General features: G+C 42.4%; 1 protein-coding gene across 17 annotated transcripts in view; it reads left to right on the forward strand.

The window, feature by feature from the left end:
- The window catches only part of LRCH3 (leucine rich repeats and calponin homology domain containing 3), a 62,304-nt gene extending 50,747 nt beyond the window's left edge, over positions 1 to 11,557 (forward strand). For 15 of the 17 annotated variants that reach the window (XM_066193421.1, XM_066193404.1, XM_066193405.1 and 12 more), the window contains 3 exons: positions 513 to 650; positions 2,709 to 2,786; positions 5,068 to 6,011. In XM_066193421.1, the coding sequence (XP_066049518.1) occupies positions 513 to 650; positions 2,709 to 2,786; positions 5,068 to 5,268 (417 nt within the window). In that variant the 3' untranslated portion in view covers positions 5,269 to 6,011. The other 2 variants (XM_066193408.1, XM_066193413.1) reach the window with 2 other exon arrangements.
- The last annotated feature ends 156 nt before the right edge of the window (positions 11,558 to 11,713 follow it).

Raw genomic sequence — 11,713 nt, forward strand, 5'->3', positions numbered from 1 at the left:
ATTAGTTTGAAAGCCTGAATTGAATTTTATTCATTCTCTTAAACAAATGCTAACTACCTTCTTTTTAAAAGACTGCTTATGTCAAATAATTCAGTTTTTATTTAGAGGCAAAAGTATTGTCTTGACTTTTGTTTATTGTGTTGTTCTTGAACCCACAAAGACAATTATTTTTACTGCTCTCAGCAGAACCATTCTCTGAGGACATGCAGGGTTAGGAATACTGTTCCTAGATCTTGATGTCCATTATTTTTGAATAATGGCTGTATTAGTCCACTGTGCTGTACAATGAAAACTGTTTTTCGTTGAACTCAGTTGCTCCCAGACTGTGGCCAGCCCTGGGCCACAGTAATGCGCAGGGCTTTCCTTGGGGTTATTCAGAAAGCTGCTTGGAAATGCCGTGAGCACGGACAGTTGTAATGCAGGAACTCTGCCTCGTGCAAGCTTGTGCAGGATGACCCACGTGGAAGAGTGCAGCTCTCAGCTCAGTGTGTGTCCCTGTTGGTTTCCCACAGAACATCGAGTCGCGGTTGAAGGTGTCGCTGCCCAGCGACCTCGGGGCGGCTCTCACGGATGGCGTCGTGCTGTGCCACTTGGCCAACCACGTGCGGCCCCGCTCTGTCCCCAGCATCCACGTGCCCTCACCTGCTGTTGTAAGTGTGTTATACTGACACTGCTTCAGAGCTGTCCAGAGTGACATCCTACAAAGTCCTGTAATCCAGACAGACACTAAACTCAGCATTCTCCTCAGTGAATGCATGTGACAAAAAATAGCCATCTGTGCTGTTTGAAAAAGGTCTGTAGTGTCACTAAATGAAATTCTGTTTGGGTTTGTTTCATTTAAAGGAAGTTACTTCTTACAGCTTGTAAGCAAATGTTAACGTTTTCATGTCCTCCCTAAGCTCATTAACTTCAAAACTAGTGAAATATGAGACAGTTCAGCATGAAAAGTGAAATAGGATATTTTAAAAGATCAAAATGTCTGAGAAGTTCGGGAAAACATAGTAGGGAATTACAACAATAGGATTCCACCACACAGGATAGTGAAACCAGGCAGAGACCAAGTTGATTTCTGTGTCCACAGCACTACAAATTCCTATGCTTAGGAATTTTAGCAGAACACACTCAAGATACTTGGAGATCAGCATCTCATGGAACAAACCAAATGTCGTCATACCTTTGTGATAACGGGAAAAAAAGGTGGCTGTGTCAGGGGACTGTTGAGAGCAGGGAAGTATTGCAGTCTATTTTGTAGGGAAAGCACAGAATTAGATAAAGGCCAAAATCTATGAGATAACCGATTATTTATCCAGTTTGTGTTTATGGAAGTCAGAAAGTTCAGTGAAAATATTTAGGGTCAGCTACTTGAAAATAATGTGGACAGGCCGATTGCTTGTTATGCACCTTTAAATTGTACGAGTAAGGAAAAAATCAGAGATTGTTCCTTGGGGAAGAAGTTGAAACATGCACGTAGTCTTCACTTATCCTTCTTTTGGAGTGAGTCTTCATGTTGATTGGAATCTGAACTGGCACTTCCAGGGCTGCCAAGTGTGTCGTTGTTGTGTCCCTGGGAGGTGATGTGACCAGGCAGATGGCCCCGTTATTTTGAGAACAACTGAACTGGACACACCAACATTTTAGGCAGATTGTGCGATCGTTCCAAGCAAAGGCAGGGAGCCACTGCTCAGAGACTTGCATCAGTGGGATCTTTTCAATGGCCTGGTTTGATGTGCAGCTGAATGTTGTGTTAGAAATTAAATCATGGCTTTGTCATGTGAATCCCAAGGAAGAGGCAGCCTGGAGTCGTGTGACTCCAGGAGCAGAAGAGGCATCACGTCATGCCCCAGGCACAGTGTGGTCTTTGTACCCCCTTGGTCCTTCTGGAGGAAGGACTTTAACCTGCCTCCTTGGTGGGGAAACACAGCACGTGAAGGGAACAGAAGAAACCCCATCACTTCTGGAACTGTTGAACACCTGGAGGTGTTGCCTGCTGCTCCAAAGTGTGTTCATAGGAGCAGGGAGTTTGTGTCTCTTGAACCAGAGGAGAATAAGCTCTGAGAGCAGGAACATGACAGAGCCTGTGCTGTGGTATGTCTGAAGAGGTGTGAAAACTGACTGCAGAAAAAAGCCGCAGTTGAAAAAATGCCAACTCTCTTAAACACATCTACAAGAGGCTGACAAGCAGCATGCTTCACTTCCAGTTTTCTGACGTTATTTTTTAGTTTCATCTTGCCTTTGTTTTTTTACCTCTTTGTTAATTGAAGTATGGTTTGATATTTATATAGTTTTGCATTATAGTAATCCAGAACAGACTCTAGATTTCTTTATGTCATGAAATTTCTTTGAAATCACAGCATGGAACCCATAGATTTGTATTTCATCAAAAGACATTTTTAAAATGATTATACTGTACTCACTAAAAGTGTTAGCCAGTTTTATATAACACTGTGTATATAAATATTGCACAGCTTAGAACTGTCCTTTTTAAAAATCATCCAGAATTCATAAGTTAGCTTTCATAAAACAGCTTTGAAAACTGGGATGGTTTTCTAAGAAGAGCAAACTTTAGCAGAGCCTGCTTTGAATTAGACGAGCTTATGTCAGCGCAGTGTTTTTGGCAGAGATTTACTAAGAGTTTTATTTAAATAAAAAATAAAAATCTTTTAAAACCTTGCCAGTTAAGAACACTGTATGCCTTTGCTTCTTTGCAGCCTAAACTTACAATGGCAAAGTGCAGACGAAACGTGGAGAATTTCTTGGAAGCTTGCAGAAGGATTGGAGTGCCTCAGGTATGTATTTCTTCTGTCCTGATACAATGTTTCAGATGCAGTTTTGCTTTGTGCTTCAGAAAATAAAACATTTTCTGGAATATTGGATTAAAACAAAATGATTAAAAGTTTAGAAGGTTCAGGTACAAGTTATCCTGCAGTATAGATCAGACTTACCTTGCATGGTCTTCCCAAGCAAAATGAAGCCAGATACAGTTTATCAGTATAGTATATAGATTTTATATTTTAGTACAGATTCACTTAAATACTGTGCATCAAATTCATAATAGCTGATGGACTTCAAGTCTGCCTTTAGAACTGACAGGTTCTATAAAACCAGTTACATTTTCTCAGTATTAGGTATGTGACAGCTTAAAAGTGGGATAAAATCTGGATGATGGTTTGCATGTGGGTTTTTTATCCCAAAGCTTTTGATATTCTTCATAATAATTCTCTTACATGAATGTCTTTACTGTCTTACCAACAAGTCACAGAATTATTGGCCCTTTCTTTGATGGTAGCTGTCTTCGTAAAGTTCCTACTTCTTTTGTTATGTACCAGTGATAGAAATCTGTCTTTCCTTGTCCCCTTTTGAAACTTTTAAGGTCTAGGAGGTGGACACATATTAAATAGTCCATCTTATCCTGTTGGTCCAGTTATCCTGTTTTATGCTGTTCTGTCCTTTGCACTTTGTCTTATTCAGCAGCTGTCTCAGTATGAATAGTTTTAATACATTATATTTTTCCTAATTTCCCTTCCAGTGCACTAATTGATTTGGGTTTTTACATTGCTGAGCATTGGCGTTTCCTTTGTAGGTGCTGGTTTCTTTTTTATTCTGAAAGGGAGAATTAGACCCCGTGACTCATTTCCCAGCTGCATCTAAAGGCAGTTCTTGAGTCAGTCATGCAGGATTTTCTGGTGTTTTCAGGCCACTTGCAGACATTTGAGCCACTGGGATTTTAGGATGACTTATTTATTGAGCTGCCTGGCTATTTCACATGGCTCAGTGGTGAAGTGTGTTGGAAGGGGCTAGGGAGCTGTTAGTGATCGTTAATGCTGGGTCATCCTGATCCTGCACTGCTTTGGTCCCCTAAAAACCTTTGGGCTTTCAGTCCCGGCAGAACTGCACAATATAAATTCATCTGGGGCATTGTGCAATTCCATCCCAGCTTCCCTATTTATAGCTCCCTCAAGTATGAAGATACAGTTTTTATGGGATTGCAGTACCAAGAAGATCACTGGAATGACTCACAGTCAAAACCAAACAAACACAAAGTCCAATCAAGAAGTCCCCTGGAACCCCAGGCTGCTCATTCTGCTACCCCTACTGTGTAGGGCCCTCCTATTTTTCTCATGTATCTTTTTTTAATGTGAAAGAGTTCAAGGAGGGTCTCTCTGGGAAAACGTAGTAAAATACCCCCCTGAACTCCAAAGCTGCTCTCACATGTCTGCATTACCTCTCTACGGAGATGTGAACATAAGGTACCTGTATGTAAGAATGGCATGGCAGCCTAGTATGTTTTTCTTTAAAAGTTGCCTGCAGGTTTTTCATTTCATTTCCATTCTAATTACAAAACTAATAGGCTTTCTGAAAGCATGGATCCATGTAGGAATACTTGCCTTTTAAGGGGAAGGCTACTTTCAGAAAGGGCTAATTACAGGCACCACAGCAGAGCAGCAATTTCTGTAGGACTTTGGTGGTTTTAAAGCCCTTGGATCCAAGGAAACCCTCAGCTGAACAGGTTGATCCATGCATCTAGATTTCACTGATTATTAGCAGTTATCTGTGGGAAAGGGAGACAAGAGACACACAATGGGAATATTATAGAACTCTTAAACTCTAATTAGTAATAGATATTTCTGCAGGATGCTGCATTCAAGCATCAGTTGCACATAAATAATTCCTTGTCCCGCTGTTTTCATTAAGTTACATGTGGAGGCTGAACTTTGTTGAGTACTCAATGTGAACAGCATCTCAGGTACCTGTAACCTCTTCACTTCTGGAGAAAAACGGGTTTCATTAAGGCTTGTGTAAATTGCTGTTTTTAACAACAAGAAATAGTTACATGTTGGAGCTGGAGAGGTGACGGGAACCTCACTGAACACTAAACACTGACATTGAGTTCTTTGCAATGGGAGTCTTGGAGATTTCTATGTGAGAATTAACCAGGTGTGATGTGCTTCTCAAATGTGTAGGTCGTATCTGAGATGTCTGATAACTGCTTCGTGGATGTTGCTATGGCTAACTGACTGACCTTTTTTTTCTGTCTGTTTTCCCTTCCTGCTCACACACTCTGGACAGGACAATCTTTGTTCCCCTTCTGACATTCTCCAGCTAAACCTCAGCGTTAAAAGAACAGTTGAGACTCTTCTTTCCCTGGGGACAGATTCAGAAGAATCCAGTCTTGTGTCCCTTTCCGTTCAGCTCTGGGGCTTTGTGGTGTTTTACTGTACTCTAATGCTAACGCTCTGTATGTTCTATCGCTGGGTCTTTTTTCTCTAGTGAAGGATAGTGGTGCTGCTTCCTCCCTCCGTCACTCCAGTGCTTGGGAACAGATTCTGGGCTTTGCCAAGACTGTGTGTATGAAGTGCTTTGTTTCCCACGGATGGGACAGAGGTGACAAGTATGAAGTGCAAACACATTGGTGCACCCACAGCACCATCCGTGCCCCAATTCCCATTTGTATTTGCTGTGTCACATTGAGCAGATGAAATGCTTTCCAAGGGAGGAGGTGCTGTCCCTGGGCTCGAGTGAGGGCTGAGGTCAGGACACGTGGTGCATGCTCTAGTCTGCTGACCGGTGGTGTAGTGAAAACTGCAGTGTCAGTTTGTGCCTCTGTTCTCCCATTTGGATAATGGGAAATGCAACCACTTTGGTAAATTGCTTGAGGATCATCTGATAAAAAATGTTAAACAATGTGAAGTATTTTTTCAATGTCAATGTTTTTGATGCGATCTCACAGTCTTAGGAGACACGGTCTGGTGCTGTCCACAGAACTTTCTAACTGGTTTGGTTTTTTACCCCCAGTCCTTTATCCTGCTTCTGAGAGCGTTTGATTTCTCAAATTTATAGACTCTGTGGTATTACTTTGAGTCAGGATTTTTAAAACAATTGTCAGTGAATCCTGAGCTACTTGAACTTTATAAATGTTCAAGCAAAAAAAAATCAGAGAAATTAAGCTCTTCAACAGCTTTTAAGGGAAAAAATTTCTGGCACAGAAAGGAAAATCTTTATGATCCTGTCAGGTGCTACAGAATGTCATAGCATTTTACTGTGATCTGGAAAAGACTTACCAAAAACTTGTTGAATTGTTACTTGATCTTGAGCACCCCACCTCAAGCTTGTTCCATGCTTATTCCCTTCTTCCTCTTATCCTGACATTTTCAGAAACACTTGTATCATGCAATTGCACAACTGTAAGTCCCAGCTGCACAAGCACTCTTCACTGTTTTACAAAACTCAGGTAGTCTTCCATAAAGCTTCACAGCCTTTCCCTCCCCAGGGAAAGCATCCTGGTGCTTTAATGCTGTAATCTCTCAGGGACACCTCAGAACTTCAGGTCACTCCCCATGTGTGTAACAGACCATGTCTCCTCAGAGTGGAGATCCATTCAGGGAGCTCTGCTCAGAGACCAGTGACAGGTAAGTGTTCAGGAAATGGCTGCTCCAAATGTGTCTTCAATAAATTCCTGTTGTATCTGCAAGTGCAGTAAATGGCTTGGAAGCCCAGTGCAGGTGGTGTTGGCATTCCAGCCATAACCTGGAACACCTCTGAAGCACAGTTTAAGGTACACAGCAGTTCAGTTGCAACTGTGGTCACTAGCAGTAAAAATGTGTTATGTGTATGTGGGTCTCACAAGGTCTTGTACTGTGAAGTGAGTGTTTATCAAAGGAGCAAGTAAGAGCTGCTGCCTTCTGTCCAAGTCACACAAAGTGTTCTGTCCAAGCCAAACATCACTGAGTAAAGAAGGGACCTTTGACAGGAGGAGATTGTTTTATTTTTGAGTAAGCTATTTTTGCACTGCTTACTGGTATGAACTAAAATGAACTCGGTTCCTCTGTTTCTTAACTTCTAATGAACACTGTGATAAAAGCTGCAAGGGGTTTTACACTAACAGTGCCTTCCAGTTTTTAAATTTTGTTTGTCATTACTGTCTGTGGTATGGAGTCATTCCAAAGCCTTTCCCCCTTATCCTGTTTGCATACAGAAGAAAAAAGATAAGGCATATTTACTCAAGTTTACAAGTATTTTCTCAAAAAGCACACTTTTTTTCAAAGTAATATACATTTGCTGGAAGAAAAATGTATTTTAGCCTGAGCATATGGCTTTCTATGAGAATTGCAGTCGGGGCTCACTTGTTTTCTCTCTGCTTGGAGCTTTGCCGGGGAGGAATGTTGGCTGCCACTGTTTGTGCTGAAGGATTTCTTTAACCTCAAAAATCAGTAAAGACTCAAGGAGTGGAGAAATGCCAGTTGATGTGAAAATTAAACATGAAAAATAGTCTCTGTAGCTCTATAGGAAGGAGACGCTTGGGTTATTTTCTGCAGACACAGAGAACTGTTGGACATGTATCCTGACTGTTGTGGAGTGAGGATGGCCAGGAGGTGCCAAGGACTTCTGTAGGATGAGGTTTTAAATACATCTTAGACTGAGAATAGCACAACTATTAATAAACACTTTGAAACCTCTTTTTGCATGTTGCGTATTACTGTTACTCCTCAGGATGATTTTGGGGGCTGCCCACTAAGTGGGGGCACTTTGGGGAGGTGAGTGAGTGGTAGTGACTCATTCCCTGCTCCCCAGCAGGGCTTCCCTCACAGCTGTAGCTGAACAGGCTTGTCCCAGGAGACCCTCTCCAAAGGGTGTGATTTGGAGAGGAAGCTGTGGTTCCTCTCCTGCTGTATTGTAGCACATTGATCGTGTTGAAGCAAAGCTTCCCCCTCTTCATCTATGTAGGTTTCATACACTGCTGCCATCTCACTGTGGGCAGAGATAGAGGACAATTTGCTATTCCCCTTTTCTCCCACAATCATTTTTCAAATTCTTATTTGTAGAGTTTTCTATTAAAAGAACACAAGAGATTAGCCCAAGGCCACCTTTCTTGAGTAGTTAAGGTCGTGGTTCCTTTGTGACAAGCAGAAATCTCATGTCCTACCCCTATGTGTGTGTGCTGCCTGTCCATAACATTTCATATTTCAGTCACCTTTTGCTTAATTTTTTTTTCTTTTCAGTTGAGTGGTTTTCATCCATTTTGTTTTTGTCTTTGTTTTGTTCCCCATTCAGGAGCAATTATGTTTGCCTCTGCATATTTTAGAAGAGAAGGGTTTGACACAGGTAGCTGTGACTGTCCAGGCGCTCCTGGAGCTGGCACCCCCAAAGCAGCAGCCACTTCACCACTTGTCTGCTGTGTAAAGACCTCCGGGACCTTTTGGGTTACCTTGGCTAAGCAGAAGGACCTGAAGACTTTACTGCCCATGCAGTGCATCCAAACACTCAGAGCTCTGTTCTAAGGAAATGAGTTTCCGTGATTCCTGACAGGAATGTTTTACTTCATTTCTCCATTTTTTTGGAGATCACAACAGTTTCCAGTAACATTTTTTACTACAAATATTTTTGCCCCTTATTTAAAAAAATCGAGAGTTCATTGGGAGGAGGGCAGGGAATTCCAGTGGCTGGCTGTTGGAGCCAGCTGTAGAAACTGACCTTGCAGGATGAAGAAATGGGTTTAGAGGTTGAAAAGCAATTCCCAGGGGAATTTGTAAAAAAAAAAGGGTGTTGCTGCAGTGGCACACAGGGAATTAAATTTCTTTCCTTACCCACAGGGTGCAAAGAAATGGAGTTTCTTTGCCTCCAAAGAATGGCTATTTCTATTATAATATTTTAAGAATTGCATCACACAATCTTAGCCTGCAGTATTTGATACGAGGGTCGAACCTTGCACAGCCGTCACTTGCCTTGGCAGGTCTTCAGTACTAAAAGTCAAAGAAAAAAAACACTTTTTTTTTTTTTTTCCCAATGGAAATATTACTGCATGTTTTCTCTGCCAGGAACACCTTAGTAAAAGATGCTAAGTCAGATCTGTTCAAATGGGATTAATCCCATCAGCATTCTTGCTGGGTTCATTTTCAGTTTGGGTTTTAACATGTCTTTATCTGAACACTTTTCCAACAGCAGTGGAGGGAGATTGCCCCTGTCCTCACATCCCCTTCTGGTGGTTTTGTGGGGTCACCAGAATCCCGTGCGTTTCCCTGCAGTGGGAACAGTGCCAGGCTGCCCTGCTGGTCAGCCCTCCCAGCTAACACATTTATGGGGGGCTGAGGCATCCCCTGCAGGCACAGAACGGATCATGTTAAGAGCACAGTTCTCAAGTTCCCCAGGTGGGCTGGGTGTTGTCAGAGCAGCGTCTGTGCTAAGGCAGCTCTGAAGGGTTAGACAAGGCTTTGAATAAAGCCCTTTATTAGTTGGAGTTTATGTAGAGAGATGTGCTGGTTTTACAGAACGGCTATTACTTTATTCCTCTTCCTGAAGGTAAGAATGGAATTTCACTGTACAGAAGTGGGAGAAGCAGCTGACAAGTTTTGCATTTTCCTGGAAAGCTGATATGCAAAATAAAGACAGAGATACATGCTCTGGTCCTAGTGACAAGGCCAAGCTCACTACCAGATCAGTTAACGGAATTTCTTTTCTTTCCCCCACAAAAAGGCCTCACAAAATCCAGCTTTCCACCCTGCGGTTCCTTTGTCAGGTGTTGCCCAATTTAAAGCATCCCTGAACATTATGCTACTAATACATGGCACACGTGGTTCTGAAAGCAACTGCAGGCATCAGCCATATTCTGTCTGGGGTATATTTGAAGCAGAATACACGGAGAGGATTTTATGCAGATAAAGGAAGAAGAAATGGGAACAAATTAGCTAAAAGTCATTTTTGCAGAAGTAAAACCTGCTGTGGGAGCTGCCAAGGATTGGTCTTAGCTGTATTTCCCCCTTTTGATTTGCAGTTTTGTTTCTGTTTTGTTTTGCTTCATGTGTCTTTTTCAAGGGCCATTATGGTGATTGTTGAATCCCTTGTTTCTCATAATTATTCCAGTTGTTTCCTATGGGCATTGGTTGGTCATATTCCAAGTGAAGAACACTTGGAAGGTGTTCAGAGTGCCCAGCTGCAAAGAGAAACCTCCTCATGCTGGGGAAGTGCAGTGCCCTGAGCCCTGCAGGGAATGGAAGTGCCAGGGACTCACAGGACCCACAGGAAGAGCAGCTCCACAGAGGCATTCTCGCCCCCTTAACTATTTTTGGTGTTTCACTTAATGCTGTTGGTGAGGAGCAGTGGTCATTCCCACAGGGTTACACAGAGGTGTCTGAAGTGTCTGCTGCAGTTTGCTGAGGGGAAGGTGCTGCCACTCACAGGCAGCACCACGGACACAGAGTGTTCCTGGTGTGTTTGTCTCTGCACGTTATTTATACGAGAGAGGGAGGCACTGATTCATCTTGGGTTCCAACATTAGGTCACCAGTTGTTACAGGGATGGTTGCATTTAGCAGCACACCCATCATGGGCTATTTAAATACCCCTGTTTGAAGAAAACCATTCCCTTCATGGAATTGTGAGGGTGTGGTGATTGCTCCAGCACTTAAGGAGAATGAAACTTAGCAGTATTCAGGTTGGTGGAAATTTCGTTATTTAATTAACAGTAGTTTTTAATGGGGTGGGGGCTCAAGTCTGGCCTGCCATTTCCTGTTGCCATGTGTGGCTGGAGGCCAGGCAGGCAGAGGGTCCCTGGCACCAGGTACTTTGTTGTGAGCAACATTCCCTCTGGCAGTTTCAATGTAGGTTAATTGTGTTAGTTTGACATTTGTAATCTTATGTTTTCAGGCTGGCAAGCACTAAATCTTGTCTAGATGCTTAGGACAAAAATCCAAACCTGAAGTTTCATCTTACGGTTTATCTAATGTGTTGCACCAAACCCACTTCAGTTTCCTTGCAAAATGGGTTGGGATTTTTCAGTGTAGTTATGTGCAATTTTTGTTGTATCCCATGAAAAGAGTATTTGAAAGAAAACGTATAAGGTTCTATTCTGTGTGTCAAAGCAGAGACAGTCTGTCCTCTTCGAGGCATTTGTGTTGGAGAATGGGGGAGGGATCCATCTCGGTGTTGGATGCTGCTGGTGTTCAGTGGCTCCATGGTGTCACATTCCATCGTCAAACCTGGCGAGCCCTGAGCAGTGTCTGAGGCTCCGCCAGGTCACACGCTCCGGGTGGAGCGGCCCAGGCATGCGGGAGCCCCTCATGGCACTGGGGGCCCGGGCAGAGGAGCTGGGGGTCCCTCCTTTGAAGGAGGGGCTTTTGTAAAGGCCCCGCCTGCTTAAAATCCACCAGGGACAACTCTTGACAGCACCAGAGCACCTCTTGTTCTTGGTAGCAGCAGGATGGCAAATGGTATTCATACCTCTTTATGACTATAAATGGTTCTTTGAAAAACTGTTTTAGAAACAGAGGATTTAAAAGGTGAATTTAGACATCAAAAAATTCTTTTGTATAGATATTGTGATGTTTTACAAAGTGATCTAATTTTGTTATTTCTGAAAACAGTGTAAACGTGTAAGTAATAAAGGATTTTAAAGCTTCATCCCATGCTGTATGTCTGTAAATACACTCCATCATTTCTGTTACATATAAATGTGTCTGAATATTGTATATTTTAAATCGCCTGTATTCTGCCAGTAGTGTGAACTTCTAGCACATTGATAATATAAAAGGAAACCATGGGTATTTGAAATAAAGTTTTAAAACTTACATGAAGTGCAGTATTTCTTCCTGCTGTTTTTCTGTTGCACCAATGAATGTCACATCCTCTGTGTCAGGTGTTTGTTCCCATTCCACATCATCCCAGTTGGCATTTGATGGACCTACTTTGATTTTCTACTTCTCATCGTTAACCAGGACAGGAAA

Source organism: Chamaea fasciata, unplaced genomic scaffold (assembly GCF_029207755.1).
Source record: "Chamaea fasciata isolate MVZ Bird 193981 ecotype frontalis unplaced genomic scaffold, bChaFas1.0.hap1 SCAF_11, whole genome shotgun sequence".
NCBI classification, from domain to species: Eukaryota; Metazoa; Chordata; class Aves; order Passeriformes; family Sylviidae; genus Chamaea; species Chamaea fasciata.